We start from the raw sequence: 23,097 nt of genomic DNA, 5'->3' as shown, positions 1-23,097 counted from the left end.
TAACACTGGCTAATCCTGAAGTACACCCACTGACATACCTACCTTTCTTCCAGATCCTTTTCAAACACTATGTAATTAACACCTCTCTTTCAATGTCAACAGGTAGAGTGCTGACTAAGTAAAACAAAGTGTGCTCAGATATGAGTGTTAGGGATGGCTATATCTTCATGGGTTATCCAGTAGTAAAGCCAAACTAATCATTTTAATAAATAAGCCACAACATTTTAGTGGCTTATCACAATACAAATATATCGCTCACTCATGTAACAGTCACTACAGATGTTCCTGGTCAGTGACTAGGTATCTTGCCCAGAATGCTTCAGGAACCCAGGTTCCTGCCAGCTTATATACCACAGTTCAAGTAGGTTCCTCTGTCACCTATGTCTAGACGATGGGATGAGACAGAGCAATTATTAAAAGTCTTGGTCTGGAAGTAACACCCATCACTTCCACTTACATTCTGTAGCTGATTACTGGTCACAAGGCCACACAAGGGAACAAAGGGGACTCGAAAATGTAATCCTTGATTGGACAGCCATATTTCAATTACAATTCCATATTATGACGGAAAGGGTAGGACAGTTTTTAGTTGACAACAATCACTTAATGTCATTGATTCTTAACTGCTTACATTAAACTAAAATAAATTCCAGATGGATTAATATTTAAATTTTTAAAAAGCAGATAATTATTGCATGAGTCCATTAGTGCTGTTATAACAAAATATCTGAGATCCTGTTTACAAACAACAGGAATTTATTTCTCACAGTTCTGGATGGGGGGAAGTCCAAAATCAAGATGTTGGCAGGCTTGGTGTCTGGAGGGCCCAGTCTTTGCTTCCAAGTTGGTGCCTTGTTGCTGCACCCTCTGGAGGAAAGGAAGCCTATGTCCTCACCTGGCGAAAGAGTGGAAGGGCAAAAAGGCCTAGCTAGTTATCTCCAGTCCTTTTATCAGGTCACTAATCCCATTCACAAGAGGTCTACCATCATGACTTAATCACCTCTAAAGGCTATCACATTGGGGTTTGGGTTCTAACCTTTGAATTTTGGAGGGTCACATTCATTCAAACCACAGCAATTATAATTACAAAAAAAGAAAAATTTATTATGACAAAAAATGAGATTCATGAAAGAAAAGTATTCATTAACTAAACTACAAAAATAAGCCATGGCAATAAGAAAAATGAGGGGAGAGGGGAGGCTTGTAACTCTGACCACAAGAAAAGTGGTCATTTCTTAAACATATAAATCAAGAAGAAAATCCTAAAATCCAATAGGAAAACTATTGAATGGAATAGGCATGCAAAAGATATGATAGCTCACTCAAAAAGGAAAGATAAGGATACTAAGCAGTACATTCAAAATTAAACCAAAGTAAGATGCCACTGGCACAAACCACTTTGCTGACATTGTAGGATAGGCTATGGCAAATTTGTATATTGCTTATGAGGGTATAAATCAACACAACTTCTTTGGATTTTAATTTCTCAATAGCTCTAAAAATTTAAAAGAACCTATCCTTTGGCCTAGTGAATTCACTCTAAAAAATTATTTCTCACAGATACAGTTCTTATGTACAGGTTAAACAAATGATATTTATTTGCTGAGCACTGTTTATAAAAGCAAATGACTAAACAACGTATGGGTCCATCAATAAGATTCTTGCTAAATTATGTTTCATCCATACATTGGGAAAACATAGAGCAGTTCAAAAAAATAAGATAAATCCATATGCACTGACATGTTCAAATCTTCTGCCACTGTAGATAAAAAATGTAATCTACGTAACACAAATAGTGCAGTAGTATTTATGAAAAAGGTATATTTGCTATATCTTTGCTATGCATGTATATGCATAGAAGGGGTTGATAAGGATGCAGACCCACTTTTTAACACTTCTTTTAAGAGGAATGGGAGTGAAAGATTTTGATTTTTTTCCCACTTTTCATTCTATGCATTTACTTCTTTTTACTAGGCGAATGTATGTATATGTTACGCTTGTGGACAGAAAATAAAAATAATAACTAAGTCAAGTGCGTCAGGTTTACAAACGTCTTACCCGAAATTGCTACTGGGTGAACGCCAAGAAAGGTAAAATCTGTCACTCAGGACACGTGGAATTTCTGTGCCATTTGTGTGCGTGGAAGAAACACCCAAATTCTCCAAATAAATTGCGAGTCCCATAGGATAGGCACACATTTGATGACCTTAAAGAAGCGTTCCTTGTATGTGCAGAACCCCTGAGAAACCAGGGACACCACAAACACATTTCAGATTAGTTGGGCGGCGGGGCAAAACTCGTGCTCCCAACGCAGCCTCCGCTTCCGGCGCGCGGCTGGAGCCAAACTCCCCTAGAATTCCTCCAGGAAACCGTTGGGTGGGGCCAGGAAAGCGTTGGGTGGGGCCAGGAAACCGTCTGGTGGGATCTCCGCAGCTACTTTTCACCTGCTGTCCCTCCTGCGCTTCCTTAGAGGAAGAATCGATGCCTTGGGTGGAGCCCGAGCCCGAGCCCAGCCCAGAGCAGAAGCCCAAGCTCACCAAGCAGGACTCGGCGACCGGGCCGGAGTGGTACCAGAAATCTGAGGAATCGGAGTCGGAGGGCAACCAGCCACCCCTGGAACCCCTGGCATCCCTGAGACCCCCCGAAACCCCAGGACCCCCGGCGTTGGAGCGGGACGATGCACCCCTGCCAGAGGGGGACGATGCATCCCCCCGGCCGTCGGTGCTGGACGATGCACCCCTTCCGGAGGAGGAAACCCCCGAACCCAGGGCCATCTGCAGGCACCGGCACCGCTGTCACACCGACTGCCTAGAGGCGCCGCTGTCCCGCGCCTTCCAGTGGCTGGGGTGGCAGGTGGGCGCGCACCCCTGGATCTTCCTGCTGGCGCCCTTGATGCTGACAGCGGCGCTGGGCACCGGCTTTCTGTACCTACCCGAAGAGGAAGAGGAAGACCTAGAGGAGCAGTACACCCCGGTGGGGGGCCCGGCCAAGGCGGAGCGGCGCTTCGTGCAGGGCCATTTCACCACCAACGACTCCTACCGCTTCTCCGCCTCCAGGAGGAGCACCGAAGCCAATTTCGCCTCGCTTCTGGTGGTCTCCTACAGCGACTCACTGCTGGACCCGGCCACCTTTGCAGAAGTCAGCAAACTGGACGGCGCGGTGCAGGATCTGCGTGTGGCGCGGGAAAACGGAAGCCAGATCCAGTACCAGCAGGTGTGCGCGAGGTACAGGGCGCTCTGCGTGCGCCCCAACCCGCTCCTGTACGCCTGGCAGGTGGACAAAACGCTCAACCTGAGCAGCATCTCCTTCCCCATCTACAACCACGGCGGGCATCCCCTCTACCTGACCGGCTTCTTCGGAGGACGCATCTTGGGGCGCAGCCTAGGAATGGGCCACTTACTCCTGCGGGCCAAAGCCATGCGGTTGCTGTACTACCTGAAGACCGAGGACCCTGAGGACAGCGTGCAAAGCAAGCAGTGGCTCACCCATTTCCTCGAACAACTTACCAACATTACGAACACCTTGGCCTTGAAGAAAATTGAGGTACCTACCTGGTGGTTTGGGTTTACAGGGAGGCCAGGAGAAGATGAGAGGGACGAGGAAGACTTGCTCCCCAGAACCCTAAAAAAAGCACCTCCTGACTACTTTATGGGGCCCTTGCCTCTAGGCTGGGTGTGCTCTACCGTATTTGGTACTCAATCCAATTTTCTTAACACCGACGGATGCCAGAAATCGTGAATCCTGGGTAACATTCTAGTCGATAACACAAATCCTGCGTCCACCAGATGGGCCTGTTCAGTACAGACATTGATCTTCATGTTTAATTTTGGGGTTTGGTTTCTAATCAAATTACAGTATTCTGAAATTCTACTTTTAGTTAAAGTCTTCACTGGTTTGGGGGAGCCCCTAAAACTTGCTTGGAGCTCATTGGGATTAAAAAACAAACCGTCTGGTAAGTAAAAGTTCTGTAGTGTTAAGAAGGTAACTAGCTTAGCATTTTTCAAGTTAGATACATACAAAGCAGCACCTGGCTTAGTGTGAGGTACATATTAGCTGTTCAGTTATTGGTGGATCTGCAACTCTATTAAGATGTATAAATAAGCCTAGTGAAAGAGACACCTGCTGGAAAGAGCTTTCAAAGGCCAGGCCCTCCTGAAATATTTATGCAATTGAAATAGTAAAAGACACCAACCTAATACAAATTTAGAAAAAGTTGCTAATTTCTGCAGCTATTAATGAGAACAAGATTAAACAGTTTCAGGCTGGGCGTGGCGGCTCACGCCGGTAATACCGGCATTTTGGGACACCAAGGCAGTTAGACTGCTTGAGTCCAGGGGTTCAAGACTAGCCTGGGCAACCTGGCAAAACTCCATCTCTACAAAAAATACGAAAGTTAGCCAGTCGTGGTGGCACACACCTGTAGTCCCAGCTATTTGTAAGGCCAAGGCAGGAGGATCACTTGAGCCCAGGAGGTTGAGGGCCCTGTCTCAAAAAAAAAAAAAAAAAAAAAAAAGATTTCAAGGTTTATATAAAATTCAGATTTTGTTTATTCAGGAGTTTTATTTAAACTTTGAATTTGCAAGAAACTTGGGGAATCCATCGATGTGTGGAAAGAAGCAAATTGACATTGTTTTCTCTTTTCTGAAGTCATAATCCATGTATTTTTATCTTTTGCTGAATTTTAACATATTGTTTCATCACTAGAATAAAGTGTTTCAATAGCTTTTGTAACTCACACACAAATGTTGTAATTAAAAGTTATTTACCTGAGTACATTTTTGTGGCAGGTGGTCCACTTTACATCGCTTTCCAGACAACTGGAATTTCAGGCAACTTCTATGACAGTGATCCCTGTGTTTCACCTGGCGTATGTTCTCATCATTCTGTTTGCAGTCACGTCATGCTTTCGGTAAAAAGCTTTGATTCGCTTTTAAATCTCTTTTATGAAAAATACTTTATTGTGGTAAAATATGATAATATATATGACATAAAATATACTATTCTAGCCATTCTTAAGTGTACAATTCAGTGGCATTAATTACATCCACACTGGCTTGCAACCATCACAACTATCTGTTTTCAAATATTTTACATCATCCCAAACAGGAACTCTGTTACCATTTTGCAATAAACTCCCCATCACCACCACCACCACCCCCCACCCAGTGCCAGTTAACCTTTAATCTACTTTGTCTCTGTGAATTTTCCTAAAGATTTCATATAGTGGAATCATATAATTGTCTTTTTGTGACTGGCTCATTTCACTAGGCATATTTTCCAGGTTCATCCTTGTAGCATGGATCAGAACTCCATTGCGTTTTATGGCTGAATAATACGGATTCCTTCAACTTGGTTCTTCTTCTTCAAGATTACATAGATCATCCGAGACTCCTTGCAATTCCATATGAATTTAAGAATCAGCTTCTCTATTTCTGGGGGGGAAATGGCTGTTGAAATTTTGATGGGGATTGTGTTGAATCTGCAGACTGTTTTGAGTAGGACTGGCATTTTAGCAATATTGAGTCTGCCAACCCAGGAACTAAGGATCTTTGCATTCATCTAGGTCTTTTTAAGTTTCTTTTACCTTGTTTGGTAGTTTTCAGTGTGCAGATCCTTCACCTCCTTGGTTAAAATTATTCTTAGGTGTTTCATTCATTTAGAGCTATTCAAATGGAATTGTTTTCTTGATTTCCTTTTTGGATTGTTTATAGCATATGTATAGAAGCACAACTAATTTTTTGGTGTTGATCTTGTATCCTGAAGTTGTGCTGAATTTATTAACTCTAGTAGCTTTCTTCTGGATTCTTTGGTATTTTTCACGTATACAATCATGTGATCTCTGAGGAGGGAGAGTTATATTTCTTCCCTTCCAATTTAGATGCTTTTTATTTATACTTTTTTTTATCTAATTGCTCTGGCTACAACTTCCAGTACAACATCGCGTATCAGTGGGGAAAGTGGGGCGTCTTTTCTGTCTTGTTTCTGATCTGATCTGATCTTAAAGGAAAGCTTTTATTCTTTCACCCTTGAGCATGATGTTAGTTTTACTATTTTTATAAATGCCTTTACTGTTTTGAGGAATTTTCCTTCATATTCCTAGTTTTTTAGTGTTTTTATTATGAAAGGGGATTTTGTCAAGTGCCTTTTAAACATCTAGTGAGATGGTCATGTGGTTGTTGTCCTTTGTTCTATAAATATTACATTGATTGACTTTCTCCCAATGACCTTTCTGGGATAAATCCCAGCTGACTGTGATGTATAATCCTTTTAATATGCTTTGGATTGGACTTACTGGTATTTGTTAATGACTTTTGCACCTATATTCATGAGAGCTATTGGTTTGTAGTTTTCTTTTCTTATGATGTCATTGTCTAGCATTGTATCAGTGTAATGATGATCTCCCAAAGTGAGTTAAGAAATGTTCCCTCCTCTTCAATTTTTTGGAAGAGTTTGAGAAGGATTCCTGTTACCTCCACTTTAGATGTTTGGTAGAATTCATCAGTGAAATCTGGTCCTGGACTTTTCTTTGTTGGGAGTTTTTTTATTACTGGTTTAATCTTTTGTTACAGGTCTTGAGATTTTCTATTACTGGTTTAATCTTTTGTTACAGGTCTTGAGATTTTCTATTTCACCTTAAGTCAGTTTAGATCATTTGTGTTTTTGTAGGAATTCATGCATTCCATCTAGATTATCCAGTTTGTTGACATACAGTTTTTGATAATATTCTCTTATAAACTTTTCTATTTCTATAAGGTCAGTAGTAACATCTCCGCTTTCATGTCAGCTTTAGTTATTTGTGTCTTCTCTTTTTCTTTGTGACACTAGGTAAAATTTAATCAATTTTGTTAATCTTTTCAAGTAACCAACTTTTGGATTGATTCATTCAATTGTTTTTCTATTCTGTATTCACCTCTGTTCTAATCTTTATTCTTTCCTTCCTTTTTCCTGTGGCCTGAATGTTTGTGTCCTCCCAAAATTCCTATGTGGAAACCTAATTCCTGGTGTGATAGTAATATGAGGTGGGCCTTTGAGAGGCGATTAGAATGGGACTAATACTCTTAAAAAGAATTCCGAGGGAGCTTATTAGCCCTTTCCACCATGTAAGGACATAGCAAGAAGGCACCATCTGTGGAGCAAAGAGCAAACCCTCACTAGACACCAAATCTTTGGCCTTGACCTTGGATTTCGTAGCCTCTAGTACTGTAAGCAGCAATTTTCTGTTGTTTATAAGTTTCTCAGTCTATTTTGTTACAGTGGGCAGAACAGACTAAGACACCTCTGTTAGCTTTGGGTTTGGTTTTCCCTCCTTTCCCTAGATCCACAAGGTGTTAAGTTATTGATTTGAAATCTTTTTTCTTTGTAATGTAAGTATTTACAGCTATAAATTTCCCTCTGAGCACTATTATCACTGTATCCCGTAAGTTATGTTACGTTGTGTGTTCATTTTCCTTCTTAACTAAGTATTTTCTAATGTCCCTTGATTGTTTAATAGTGTATTGTTACATTTTTGTAGATTTGTTAATATTCCAGTTTTCCCTCTATTGTTGATTTTTAGCTTTATTCTATTGTTGGTTAGAAAAACATACACCGTATAACTTCAGTCATTTAAAACTTGTTCAGACTTGTTTTACAATCAAATGTATGATCTATCCTGGAGAATGTTCCATGGGCACTAAAGAAGAGTGTATATTCTGCTGTCATTGGGTTGAGTCTTCTATATATTTCCATAGGGTCTAATTGGTTTGTAGTGTTGTTCATTTCTCTGTGTCCTTATTGATATTCTGCTCAGATGTTTTATGCATTGATGAAAGTGGTATATTGCATTGTCCAGCTTTTTTTTTTTTTTGAGATGGAGTCTCACTCTGTCACCCAGGCAGAAGTGCAGGGACACAATCTTGCCTCACTGTAACCTGCACCTCCCAGGTTCAAGCAATTCTTCTGCTTCAGCCTCCCAAGTAGCTAAGATTACAGGTGTGCATCATCATGCTCACCTGATTTTTGTATTTTTAGTAGAGATGGGGTTTCACCATGTTGCCCAGGCTGGTCTCAAACTCCTGACCTCAAGTGATCCACCCACCTCAGCCTCCCAAAGTGCTGAAATTATAGGTGTAAGTCACCACGCCTAGCCCTCTCCAGCTATTATTGTAGAGCGCTCTATCTCCCCCTTCACTTCTGTCAATATTTACTTCACATATTTTGGGTCTCTGTTATGCAGTGCACATATGTTTACAGTTGTTGTGGCTTCTTGGGGAATTGACCCTTTTATCAATATATAATGTATGCCTTTGTCTCTAAGTCTGTTTTGCCTGATGTTAGTGTAGCCACTCCTGCTCCATTTTGGTTACTATTTGTGTAGAGTATCTTTTTATATACTTTCAATCTACTTATAGTTTTGGAGATAAAGTAAGTCTGTAAACAGCATATAGTTAGATCATGTTGTTTTATCCATTCTGCCAACCTGTCTTTTGATTGGAGAGTTTAATCTATTTACATTTAAGGTAATTGCTGACAAGAAAGAACTTTTAACTTTTTTATGTTCTGTCTTATAACTTTTTTGTCCTTCATTTCCTCTATTATGCTTTATTTTTTTCACATTTCTTTTTTCTTTTCAGACAGGGTCTTTCCCTGTTGCCCAGGCTGCTGTGGAGCGGCACAATCGTAACTTACTGCAGCCTTGAACTCCTAAACTCAAGCAATCCTCCCACCTCAGCCTCCTGAGTAGCTGGGACTACAGGCACATGCCACCACATCTGGCTAATTTTTATTATTTTTTGTAGAGACAGGATCTTGCTGTGTTGCCTAGGCTGGCCTTGAACTCCTGGCCTCAAGTGATCCTCTCACCTCAACCTCCCAAAGTGGTGGGATTACATTGTGAGCCACCCCCACTGGTTGGTGCAGCATGAGCTACTATGCCTAGCCACATTTCCTTTTGTTTTTTTTGAGACAGAGTCTGGCTCTGTCGCCCAGGCTGGAGTGCAGTGGCACAATCTCGGCTCACTGCCAGCTCTGCCTCTTGGGTTCATGCCATTCTCCTACTTCAGCCTCCCGAGTAGCTGGGACTACAGGTGTCTGCCACCACGCCCAGCTAATTTTTGATATTTTTAGTAGAGACGGGGTTTCACCGTGTTAGCCAGGATGGTCTCGATCTCTTGACCTCGTGATCCACCCGTATCGGCCTCCCAAAGTGCTGGGATTACAGGCGTGAGCCACTGCGCCTGGCCGCCACATTGCATTTTTTTTGTTTTTCTGGTATACACTACACTTGGGAATTATACTGCACCAGGTAAGATTTCTATCACAGTGACATTCCATTATGCTCTCTTTTATGATTAGTTTATATTTTTCTAGTGAGCTGTTTTTATTCTCTTTTCATCCCCTTTTGTGATATTTTTAGAGATTTTCTTTGTGATTACCATGGGGATTTTATATAACATCCTAAATTTAAAATAGCCTGTACTGAATTGATACCAATTTAATCCAAAACCACATAAGAACCTCTTCTCCTCTTTGTCACAAATTACACCTTAATATATTGTATGCCCTGTAACATAGATTTAGAGTTATTTTTTATGCATTTGTCTTTTAACTTCTATAGAAAATAAAATGTGGAGTTACAACCAAAAATACAATAATACTTGCTTTTATAGTTGTCCATGCATTTCCTTTTACTGGATATTTTTATTTCTTCATACAAGTTAGTTACTGTTTATAGTAACTTTCTAAATTCCCCAGTATGCATAGTTGCTTTTCAATGTCCTAAATTCTCAGAGAAATGCTCCCCATCTTTTGTCTTAGTGTTTTGTACATTTGGGGTATAATCTCTTGCCCCAGCCATCTGAGGGTTGTTAATTCAGGTTGCAATGTTTGCCACCTTTTTCAACCTGAGTTTTGAGTTAAGCAAAACAGAAAGGAGCACCTTACATGAGTCTTTTGTGTAGCCAGACATATTTTATATATGTATATATACACACACATATATATATACACACACACACATATACATATACACACACACACATACATATATATATATATATATTTTGAGATGGAGTCTTGTTCTGTCACCCAGGCTGGAGTGCAGTGGCACAACCTCCGCTCACTGCAACCTCTGCCTCCCGGGTTCAAGCCATTCTCCTGCCTCAGTCTCCTGAGTAGCTGTGATTACAGGCATGTGCCACCACACCCAGCTAATTTTCATATACAATATTTCTTGAGTAAAATTCGCTCTTCCCCCTCCAGATCCAGTGAAACACTCTGACACTGGGACTCAGGCTGTCATCACTTTAAGACTGCCTCTACTTTTGAGACTGTGACCACTTTAACACTCCTGCTACCTTAACACTGCCACCATGCCAGAAAGGGGGACTATTTTTTCTTTTTTTTTTGTTTTTTTTTTTTTTGTTTTGGTTCATCACTCGCTTGGTTGCTCTTACTTTTTCCGGGGTTCATAAAATTGCTTCTGACAGTTTCTGCTTGTTTTTTTGATAATTCTTTGAGAAGACAAGAGCTTCTTATTATACCATTTTTCCTGACATCCCGTGCTAAACTCTTATTTTTTAAGCCTGGTGATTTTTAAAAACATTTTTTCTCATCAGCAATAGTGTCTAATCAAATGGAATAGTAAAAGAAATTGTGGCCAGTTTTGTTTGATTTGGCATATCTTTTTTACCTAACATATTGCATCAATTACGATTAATTGTTCCATTTGGAAGGCAGATAAGTTGGTAGAACCAGGAAGCACGTCCTATTTCTACTAATTTAAAATAGTACTTTTCACTTCATAAAAAATTAAGTTCGAATTTAATTGACTTAAGTGTCTTCATTGTTCTAATGTGCAGTTTACCTTGTTAAGCACTTAAAAATTGTTCTCTAGGCATTAAGGGTAGTTTGTGTTCTTGTTTGAGTTCAAACTAAAATATGAAAGATATCATCAAACAACAGAATTTAGATGTAGGAGGAACCCCATAGATTATATTCTAATTAATTTACATCAGAGTCACCCAGAGAGCCATAAACCAGGGATTCTCAGGCATCACCCTACCAAATTAAAATATCTTGGGGTTAAATCTGGAAATCTATATTTCAGAAATTTCTCTAGCTGATTCTTATGTGTAGGTAGGTTTAGGGACAAATAATATAATTTAACTATTTAGATGTATGGAGAAGAAAGATGAAGTCTCAGTAGGTAAAGGGATGTGAAGACATTGGGGACCTCTTTGGGTCAATAAACTACCTCATAATTTTGTTACCCTGGAAAGGAGGACCACATCCCTTAGAAACAAAGAAACTTTAAAAAGAAACAAAAAAACCCCGCAAAATTCAGTCTACTAAACTTAGTAGGATAAAGCATTTAAAAAATTCAGTCTACATGTTACTAATAATTGGTTTGACAAAACGTTTCTACTAGATAGATAGTTGGTTTTGAAAATACAAATTCTAGTCAGTTCTTACATATCTTTACAAATGATTTGGACAATAACACAGAAAAATATTTAATAAGATAATTGGAAAATGATTTATAGTTGTCTCTAAAGACTCTTCTATGCTTATGTAACCACCATATTGAACACAAGACTCATAAGGTATAAACATAAAGCAGTTGTATTTTTGTCTCCCTTTGTTTCCTGTTAGTTTACTAGGTAGAGCAAGTTCTTCCTCTGCCTCATGAAAATTCAGACAGTCCCTATGTTATGGTAATTCTTAAGCAAGACAAAAAGTCCTCCAGTCAGAATTAAAATGTCCATGTTCATGTTCATGTCATAAACAAAAGTGGTAACTTGATTTGAAGCTAAGGTTTTTCCCCCTGTCCTAGCTGGAGCATGCTACATGGAATAGCCTTTAATAGGGAAAAAGGGATATTCCAGGCCTCTCCTGTCACTTCTCCTACTATCCACCTTGCTGAGTGGTTCACAGACTGGAGCATGCTCAAAGACTAGGAGAAATGGAATTGAAAAATTCTTAAGATATGAATGCTGCCATGACAGTCTAACATATGTCTTCTCTAGTCTTGAATATGAAATTGATCCTCCCGCAAGTGTTTGTTTGGTGTTTTTTGTTTTGTTTTGTTTTGTTTTTTGAGATGGAGTCTCACTCTGTCACCCAGCCTGGAGTGCAATGGCACAATCTCAGCTCACTGAAACCTCCGCCTCCTGGGTTCAAGCGATTCTCCTGCCTCAGCCTCCTGAGTAGCTGGGATTACAGGCATGTGCCACCACACCTGGCTAATTTTTGTATTTTTAGTAGAGACGGGGTTTCGCCATGTTGGCCAGGCTGGTCTCAAACTCCTCAGGTGATCCACCCACCTCCGGCTTTCCAAAGTGCTGGGATTACAGGTGTGAGCCACTGCACCCTGCCGCCTGCAAGTGCTTTTATAAGTTCCCTGGACACCTCTCGCTCCCCCTCTTCCCTTATCACAAAGGGTCTCTTATGTCTGTTCTGGGTGGAGCTTTCTAGACAGTTCTAGTACTTATTCCCATTTTGCCTGTCTCACACACACTCATATATGAAGGTTATACCTTGCATACACGTATTTAGCTCATTTAAGACACATATTCAAACATATTTCAGGATTCTATATTTATTGTCTTGCAATGAAGTCACTTAAATAAGACTTTTTCAAAAGCCTATGCTCTAAATTGAACTTAATTATAGTTCATGCTATTTCATGTATAGTAATACCCTGCTTTTCCTCAGGAATACTATCCAAGACATCCAATGGATGCCTGAAACCACAGATATTATTTATATCTAGCCAAAGTCTCTATAATCAATACTATACTTCACTCCCCTATCCTCTGAAAAATTCACACCTAAGAAATCCAGAAACTCAAAAGGAGGAATGGGCATAACCTTGTCATATATACCTTTTATCCAAAATCTTTCTGATTTTGAAATTCATCTCTTTTACTTTCTTATCTTAAACTCCTATAAACCAATATTGTTCTTTTAAAAATGTGTTATAATACGCTGGGCGCAGTGGCTCATGCCTGTAATCCCAGCACTTTGGGAGGCCGAGGCAGGCGGATCACCTGAGATCAGGAGTTCGAGACCAGCTGGCCAACATAGTGAAACTCCGGCTGGGCGCGGTGGCTCAAGCCTGTAATCCCAGCACTTTGGGAGGCCGAGACGGGCGGATCACGAGGTCAGGATATCCAGACCATCCTGGCCAACACGGTGAAACCCCGTCTCTACTAAAAAATACAAAAAACTAGCCGGGCGAGGTGGCGGGCGCCTGTAGTCCCAGCTACTCGGGAGGCTGAGGCAGGAGAATGGCGTCAACCCGGGAGGCGGAGCTTGCAGTGAGCTGAGATCCGGCCACTGCACTCCAGCCTGGGCGACAGAGCGAGACTCCGTCTCAAAAAAAAAAAAAACATAGTGAAACTCCATCTCTACTAAAAGTACAAAATTATCCAGGTGTGGTGGCACATGCCTGTAATCCCAGCTACTCGGGCGGCTGAGACAGGAGAATCACTTGAACCTGGGAGGCAGAGGTTGCAGTGAGCTAAGATCGCGCCATTGCACTCCAGCCTGGGCAAAAAGAACAAAAGTCTGTCTCAAAAAAAAAAGAATTATAATAAGAGATTTTATTATAACAAAGCAATTTACTCTTGCCCTGGAATTTATATGTGTATGTGTGTTGACTTGGGGCCCTGACCTAAATTCATAGTACCAGGTTGAGAAAAAGTGAAATACAGTAACAGTACAGGCATTTTATTAGCAAGAAGAATTTTATCTATTTAAATGTGATCTCCCCTGCAGGTCTTTAGTCATGTTCCTGCTGTTTTGAAACCAGTGGTTCCAGTTCCTCAGCTCCTAGACTTTAATTCCAAAGTTAGTTTCTCTCCCCCACTAGAATATCTGAATGCAGGTATCAGTCATTTGTTTTGAAGCAATTTTTAACAAGTAAAATCTAAAACCAGAGGTTGTTGCCAATATTTTAAAAGGTAACGTTATGGTTGTTGAGGAGGTAAAGCACTGAATCATACTTTAAAATATTCTGTAGATGGTCCCATTCCTGTTGGTTTGCCAAGGAAACAGGCACAGATTGGGTCATTTAAAATATAGCGCATTTTAATTTTTTCCAAATTCGTAGCAACTTTTCCACAGAGCCCACTTCACCAGTAGAGAAGAATCCTGAAAGTAACTTGAAAGAAGACTTTCCTACTGTATGTTAACAACAATACACATTGCACTAGCTTTGAAATACAGGAGGTATTTAATGTTGTGTTATGGCTAGTTAGAGATCAGGAATAGGTGAAAAGATAACTGCTTGTATATTCTTTCTCTGGTACAGTTTGCTCTTCATTACCTGTTGTATTCCATTCACACCCTTCTGAAGATCAGAGTGGAATTAGCCATTAACAGTGTTTTAGTACTTCTTTGTGGTTCCAAAATGCTAGTCAGTGACTTAGTGCTTGGCTGGTTGTAAAGAATCACAAGTAGGAAAGTTGGTAGAAGTACAGATTTACAGATTTCTAACTTTTCTGCTCCCTTTCTTTCCTTTTATTTATTTATTTATTTATTTATTTATTTTAATTGGTCTGAGATAGTCCCTGGGAATTAAAGGTCTCCAGAAGATACGTGTGGAAATTATTGCCTTAGAGATTTCTGACTACGTGTCCAAGTCAAAAATGTTATCCGTTGATGAAAGCTGCCACCACAAATTCTATGATTTTTCCCTCCAACTTTGCAGGTTTGACTGCATACGAAACAAAATGTGTGTTGCAGCCTTTGGAGTGATTTCTGCTTTCTTGGCAGTGGTGAGCGGCTTTGGCCTGCTGTTGCACATTGGGGTGCCATTTGTCATCATAGTTGCCAATTCGCCATTTCTTATTCTAGGTGAGTTAAACAAAATGGGAGGCTGCACACTGTGTATGTGGCAGGGTAGGGGATATAAGGGAAAGAATTGTATTGAGGTGGCTCTATAGTTCACAAATGAGGTGCCAGGAAACGGGGAAATGAAATTGAACTGGATATCTCTAGAGGTGGAAAGATCGAGTATCCTAATGGAAAAACAGACCGTGTACGTGAACAGCAGTTCACATGTAAAAAACAAAATACGAATCACTAAAAATACAGTCATGTATCACTTAACATTGCGGGTCTGAGAAATGCTTCCATAGGCAATTTTGTCGTTGTGTAAACTTCCTAGAGTGTACTTACACAAACCTCAATTGTATATCCTACAATGCACCTCGGCTATGCTGGCCTCCTACTCCTAGGCTGCAATCCTGTACGGCATGTTACTATGTTGAATACTATAGGTAACTGTCACACAATGGTAAGTATTTGTGTATCTATCTAAACGTAGAAAAGGTACAGTAAAATAAACGTAGAAAAGGTACAGTAAAAATATGGTAGAAAATATAAAAAATGGTCCACTTGTACAGGGTACTTACCACGAATGGAGCTTGCAAGAATGAGAGTTGCTCCGGGTAAGTCAATGAATAAATGTTGAGTGAACATAAGGTATAGGACATTCCTATACACTACTGCAGACTTTATAAACACTGGACACTTAAGCTATGCTACATTTATTTAAAATGTATTTTTGTTTCTTCAATAATAAGTTAACCTTAGCTTACTGCAACTTCATTATTTTATAAACTTTAAAGATTTTTTTACACTTTTTGACTTTTGTGATAACACAGCTTAAAACACAAACACATTGGAGAGCTGTAAAATAATATTTTCTTTCCTTAGATCTTGGTGTAAACAAACTCTGCCAGTCTTATGAAAATACAGCACATGCAATTATGTACACAACATAATACTTAATAAACAATTGTTACTGCTTTATGTATTCACTATGCTAAATTTTATGTCATTATTTTAGAGTATACTCTAACTTATGAAAAAAATAGTTAACTGTAAAATAGCTTCATGTAGGTTATTCAGGAGATATTTCAGAAGAAGGCATTGTTATCATAGCAGACAGCTCCACGTGTCCTGAAGACCCTCCAGTGGGACAGGATGTGGAGATGGAAGACAGTGATAGTTATGATTCTTAACCTACGAAGGCCTAGGCTAATGTGTGTGGGTTTTGGTTGGTTTTTTGTGATGGAGCCTCACTCTGTCACCCGGGCTGAAGTGCAGTGGCTCAATCTCGGCTCCTGGGTTCGAGCGGTTCTCCTGCCTCAGCCTCCTGAGTAGCTGGGACTACAGGCACGCACTACTATGCTCATATGTGTTTTTGTATCTTAGTTTTTAATAAAAAGTTTAGAAAGTAAAAAATAAATAAATAAAAATTTTTAAAAATAGAAAAAGGCTTATAGACTAAAGATATAAGTAAAGAAAATATTTTGTATAGCTGTCCCATGTTTTTGTGTTTTAAGCTGTGTTATAAAAAGCCAAAAAAAATTTTTAAAGCTTAAAAGTTTATAAAATAATAAAGTTACAGTAAGCTAAAGTTAATTTATTATTGAAGAAAGAAAAATATATTTTAAAATAAATGTAGTGTAGCCTAAGTATCCAGTGTTTATAAAGTCTACAGTAGTATACAGGAAAATCCTAGGCCTTCATGCAAACTCTACAAAATGCCTTACATTAAATCAATTATATACTTCTTAACTATAGTTATTTATGGCTGTGGGGTACACTGGATGATTAGGGGTGAGTGCGTACGAGGAAGGTATGCCTTGAAAAGCTAGAATAAATAAGCTAATATCCAGTACACAACTCACTATCTCCCCTAGAAACCAAATATTAGTTTTTCCAAGATGCTTACTTTCCAAAATATAAACATCTTTATTTTCTCATGCTTATTGTAAAATAAATTCTGAACTTACCAAAAATACAAAGAAAAATGGAAAACAACTGTAATTCCACCCTTCAGGGATAATTCCTGCTAATATCTCTATGTATATCCATCCAGAATTTGTTCTATGCAAATATACACATGTAGCTATCTCTCCATTTCAAACATCTTATTTTATAACAAGAAATTTTCGTTTAACATTAAATATCTACCTCTTTTTAAAAAGACTGAATATGACTCCAATCTAACACTATGTTTGATTTGGCCAATGTCATACTGTTATGGGATTATGTTGTTTTCGATATTTTCCTATTATAAATTACACCAAAATGAACACACTTGTTCTACTTTTGAGCATTTGTCCAATTAGGACAAATTCCTAGAAGTAGAATTGACAGTCAAAGGTATTCCCTTTTTAAGTCTTTTGCTTTGTTGCAAACTTGGACTGAAAAATTGTGTGCCAATTTCCATTTCTCCCTAGTGGACTGAATGTCTTCATTTGCAGAAAACCCTCCAGAAATCCTCAGTCTTGCTAATATTGATTAATAAGAAAACCAAGTGTCTCACTTGTGGTTTAATTTGCATCCCTTGATTAATTGAAAAGTCAATTTTTTTTTCTTATACCATTATTCACTACATAACGACGTTTGGGTCAAAGAGAGACTGCATATACAAAGCAGACCACATACACAATGGTAGTCCCAGAAGGTTATAATGGAGCTGAAAAATTCCCATCACCTATTGTTATCATAGCCATCCTATTGTCATAACGCAATTCATTACTCACATATCTGGTAGGAGGTTGGAGGGGGGTGAAATTTATCTGCAACATGCTCATGCTGCCCTTTCCAGTTCCTTTTTTTTTTGGTAATCCCCTTTCCCAGGCTTCAGTCATGACCTGAAAATTCTCTGATGTTCTCCTATTCCAACCAATCTGAAATATCACTGAGGAAAGGAACTAATTATCTAGTAGGCATTAATATGTAAAGATTCTTAAGATTTACCTTGACACATATTTCTGATCTCATTACAATGAACTGGGCAAGTGGAATTTGAATACCAACATCCTAGGTATCAGAAACAAACTAGCAGAAAAACTATATCTGTGTATGTGCCTGTGCGTGTCTATAAACTATGTGGTGCCTCTCAAATCATACCACAGAGATAGCCAGATGCTCACTGTAGAACACATTAAGTCCAGCTTATATTTCAAGCAACAGAATGTTGGCTGGGTGTGTCTGTACATGAGCATGAAATATCTTACAAGAGAAAATGATCTCTCAAGCAATCTATTGGAATCAAAGACACACATTGCCAATGCTGCTTTGACTGATACCCATCTAGCCAGGTTTCCTGACCTCATCATGGAAACACCCTAAGCAAAGAGTAGAGTATACTGCGCTACGTGCAATAATAGGAGTATGTACAAAGCAAAGACTTGTTACAAAGGAAGGAGTGATGAGTTCTATTGTAACTTCAGAGGCAACCAGGGAAAGCATCACAGAGAAGGTAGTATTTAATCAGAGGGTTGGACAAGATAAATAAAACCTTACGATATAGAAAAAGAAAATGGTTTGAACCAACCTGTTTAATTTTTAATGGATAGTAATATGTATGAAGATGAAGATTCTGTTTCTTTTTTTTTTTTTTTTGTTACAGGTGTTGGGGTCGATGACATGTTTATCATGATTTCTGCCTGGCATAAGACCAGTCTTGCAGATGACATACCGGAGCGGATGTCCAATGTCTATTCAAAAGTGGCAGTGTCTATTACAATCACCACCATCACTAACATCCTGGCCTTCTATACAGGGGTTATGAGCTCTTTTAGGTCCGTACAATGTTTTTGCATCTATACAGGAACGACCCTGTTATTTTGCTATTTTTATAGCATCACCTGTTTTGGAGCATTTATGGCCTTGGATGGTAAAAGAGAAGTAGTCTGCCTAAGCTGGTTGAAAAAGGCTGACGCAAAATGGTCCTCATTTAAAAAGTTCTGCTGTTTCCCGTTTGGTTCTGTCCCAGATGAACATGGAACTGATGTCCATCCAATGAATTTGTTTTTTAGAGACCATTTTGGCCCCTTTCTCACAAGCAGTGAGTCCAAGTATTTTGTAGTCTTTATATACGTTTTGTACATCATAAGCAGTATATATGGGTGTTTCCATGTGCAGGAAGGTTTAGACCTTCGAAATCTGGCAAGTGACGATTCCTACATCACACCATATTTTAATGTAGAGGAAGATTATTTTTCAGATTATGGTCCCAGGGTTATGGTTATTGTTACTAAAAAAGTTGACTACTGGAATGAAGATGTTAGGCAAAAACTGGAAAACTGTATTAAAATTTTTGAAAAAAATGTCTATGTAGATAAAAATCTTACAGAGTTTTGGTTAGATGCATATGTGCAATATTTAAAAGGTAACAGCCAAGATCCTAATGATAAGAATACTTTTATGAACAATATTCCTGATTTTTTAAGCAATTTTCCAAATTTTCAGCATGATATTAATATTTCATCATCAAATGAAATCATTTCTTCTCGGGGCTTCATTCAGACAACAAATGTTTCTTCCTCAACCAAAAAGAAAATAATGTTATTCCAATTACGACGCATAGCTGAAGACTGTCAAATTCCCCTAATAGTATATAACCAGGCATTTATATATTTTGATCAGTATGCTGCGATAATAGAAAACACTGTTCGAAATGTATTGGTTGCATCAGCAGCTATGTTCATTGTTTCCTTATTGTTAATCCCTTATCCATTTTGTTCCTTGTGGGTGACTTTTGCTATTGGTTCTGTGATTGTAGGAGTAACGGGTTTCATGGCATTCTGGAAAGTCAATCTTGATTCCATATCCATGATTAATCTTGTCATTTGTATAGGGTTTTCTTTCGATTTTTCTGCACACATTTCCTATGCATTTATTTCTAGTTCCCAGCCCTCAGTAAACCAAAAATCAATTGAGGCATTATATCTTCTAGGCTACCCAGTGTTACAAAGTGCAATTTCAACAATATTAGGGGTATGTGTTTTAGCTTCAGCGAAAGCATACATCTTCAGAACATTTTTTAAGATTATGTTTCTTGTTATGGTATTCGGGGCAGCTCATGGCCTAATTTTTATTCCAGTATTCTTAACCTTTTTTGGAAGGTTTATTTGAATATCCACTAACAAATCAAAGACCAATTCTATAATTCCTCATTGTCCCAATCCAATCTAATTTTTTAAAATGCACTATTAGGTATAGTCAACAAACTACTGGGAGACCAAGGTGGGTGGATCACCTGAGGTCAAGAGTTCGAGACCAGCCTGGCCAACATGGTGAAACCTTGTCACTACTGAAGATACAAAAATTATCCAGGCATGGTGGCGTGCACCTATAATCCCAACTACCTGGGAGGCTGAGGCAGGAGAATCACTTGAACCTGGGAGACAGAAGTTGCAGTGAGCTGAGATCATGCCACAGCACTCCAGCCTGGGTGACAAGAGTGAGACTCCATCGCAGAAAAAAAAAAAAATTGGTCAACAAACTAAAAACAAGGGCATGTTTCCTTGACTTGGAAATGCCATTTTAAATTATTATTTAAAATATACTGATAAAAATTAATTAGTCTTACGTTAAAATATCTTCACTAAATTAGGAAGTGTTATCTTTCTTACAGTCTTTACAATCAAGTACAAGGTACAACTTTTCTGTTATTTTTTCCCTTTACTTTATATTTATACCTGAAATTCAACTATTGTATGTATGGTTCATACTATAAATGGAATATTATTTTCATTGTACTTGCTACATGCATTCATATGTGAAAATGCATCTTATCATTTATTTTCCCATTCAGAGGCTTTTCTACACATTTTGTTAATGGTATATTTTGATAAGAAGTTTTTAAAGTTTATAAATCCAATTTATCATATTTTTTCATGGTTAGTGCTTTCTTATCCTAAGAAATATATTGACTACTCCAAGGTTACAAATAAAGTCATCTATGTTTTCTCCTCTAAGCGAATAGTTTTGATTTTACATTTAGGCCTATGATCCATACACATGTATTTGTTGGGCCGTATGGATAGAGGTCCATTTCCTTCTCATAAAAGCTGCCCATTTGTCTCAGCATCATTTGTGAAAAGACTGTCCTTCAGGATAGGATTAACTTGGCATCTATATAAAAAATAAATCAGTTGACAATTTCTGTGTGGTTCTAATTTTGTGCCATTGATCTGTTGGTGTGCTCTAAGCCCAGTACCACCACACTGCCTTCATTACTGAAGCTTTATATTAATTACTGAAATTAGGCTGTGTATGTTGTCCACTTTGATTTTTATTAATCTTTCTGATTTCAAAGTTTATGTTTGTTATGTTCCTTTTTTTTTTCGAGACAGATTTGCGCCCTGTCACTCAGGCTGGAGTGCAGTGCTGCGATCATAGCTCACTGTGCCCAAAACTCCCAGGCTCATGTGATCCTCCTGTCTCAGCCTCCGAATAGCTGGGAATATAGTCATGCCATTACATCTGACTAATTTTTTGTTTTAATTTTTTTTTAAGAGACAGGGTCTTTCTGTGCTGTCTAGGCTGGTCTTGAACTCTTGGCCTCAAGCAATTCTTCTGCCTCAGCCTCCCAAACTGCTGGGATTACAGGTGTAAGCCACCATACCAACACTTTGTTACTTTTTTGTCTTAAACTCTATAAACCAATATTGTTTTTTTAAAGAAGGTATTCATTGCCGGGCGCGGTGGCTCAAGCCTGTAATCCCAGCACTTTGGGAGGCCGAGATGGGTGGATCACGAGGTCAGGAGATCGAGACCATCCTGGCCTACACGGTGAAACCCCGTCTCTACTAAAAATACAAAAAACTAGCCAGGCGAGGTGGCGGGCGCCTGTAGTCCCAGCTACTCCGGAGGCTGAGGCAGGAGAAGGGCGCAAACCCGGGAGGCGGAGCTTGCAGTGAGCTGAGATCCGGCCACTGCACTCCAGCCTGGGCAACAGAGCAAGACTCCGTCTCAAAAAAAAAAAAAAAAAAAGAAGGTATTCATCATAATAAAACTATACTGTAACAAAGCAATTCACTTTTACTCTGGAACTTGTTGGTTTTTGGCCTTGAATTTAACTCGTCACACCAATGGGATGGGAAAAGTGAAAAACAGCAACAGTGTAGAAGTTTTATTAATGATTAGGAATGTTAGCTATTTAAATATGATCTTGCCTAAAGGCTTTATTCATGTTTTTCCTGTTTTGCAATCAGTGGCTCCTGCTCCTTAGTTATCTCTCCTAGGCGTCAATTACAAATTAGTTTATTTTCCTCATCAAAAATATTTGGGGTGATGTCAGCATAAACAGGGTAGAATGTAGCTCCAAGAGCCCATTTCACCACAAAAATTTTTTTAAAAATTGAAAAAAGCAAAAACTGTTAGAAAAGATTCTAATTAAACTCTGAAAAATGGTCCAAGGTTTACACCAACCAAATGGACACCAAATCAGAAAAAAAGCAACTTAAAAATGGTGGGAAAACTTTGTGGCATTTTTATTTGCCTTTGTCTCACACCATCCTCCCTGGCTTGATAGTGATGGTGGTCCTAAGAAGGTAGCCTAGGCCAGGCAGGGTGGCTCAGGTCTGTAATCCCAACACTTTGGGAGGCCAAGGGGGGGTGGATCACCTGAGGTCAGGAGTTCGAGACCAGCTTGGCCAACATGGTGAAACCCCATCTCTACTAAAAATACAAAAATTAGCCAGGCGTGGTGGCATGCACATCTGTAATTCCAGCTACTCGGAGACTGAAGCAGGAGAATCGCTTAAGACCTGGGAGGCAGAGGTTGCAGTGAGCTGAGATCGCACTACCGCATTCCAGCCTAGGTGACAGAGCAAGACTCTGTCTCCAAAAAAAAAAAAAAGTAGTCTACATTCATTCCTACCAGGTGTGGGACCCAGATTCCTAGTTCCAGAGGGAGAAAAGACCTCATTTCACAGAGAGTTTGTCTGTTTAAACATGTCTACGAGCTATCAGAAGACTGACACAAAGCACTTATGCTTGTTTTACCTTCCCCAGAACTCACTCATGGTGAAAAGTTAGCAAGAATTTCCTTAAAACATCGTAAGCCAAATGAACAGCCCACAAGCATCAGGGGCAAAACATTACTGTTGAGGTATTTAATAGTGCCCTATAAGCCAGGGAGGAAAGGCTGGGCCAAGAGTTTCTTTGTCAAAATAAGGCATTCAAAAGCACACTGGGATTTTTTTTTTTTTTTTTTTTTTTTTTGGCTTTGAGACACAGTCTTACTCTGTCACCCAGTGAAGTGCAATAGAGTGATCTTGGCTCTCTGCAACCTTTGCTTCC

At 39.2% G+C, this 23,097-nt stretch overlaps 1 protein-coding gene across 1 annotated transcript; it reads left to right on the top strand.

Moving 5' to 3' along the window:
• Positions 1–2,051: 2,051 nt before the first annotated feature.
• On the top strand, positions 2,052–20,544 carry PTCHD3 (patched domain containing 3). The gene is made up of 4 exons (XM_033209179.1): positions 2,052–3,543; positions 4,788–4,909; positions 14,693–14,838; positions 18,416–20,544. Exons 1-4 carry the CDS (start codon positions 2,227–2,229, stop codon positions 19,921–19,923), a joined length of 3,093 nt encoding a protein of 1,030 aa, XP_033065070.1. The 5' UTR covers positions 2,052–2,226; the 3' UTR covers positions 19,924–20,544.
• The last annotated feature ends 2,553 nt before the right edge of the window (positions 20,545–23,097 follow it).

This window comes from Trachypithecus francoisi, unplaced genomic scaffold (assembly GCF_009764315.1).
Source record: "Trachypithecus francoisi isolate TF-2019V2 unplaced genomic scaffold, Tfra_2.0 Lachesis_group9, whole genome shotgun sequence".
Lineage (NCBI taxonomy): Eukaryota > Metazoa > Chordata > Mammalia > Primates > Cercopithecidae > Trachypithecus > Trachypithecus francoisi.
The sequence above is the reverse complement of the archived record's forward strand: the minus strand, read 5'-3'. Positions and strand labels throughout refer to the sequence as shown.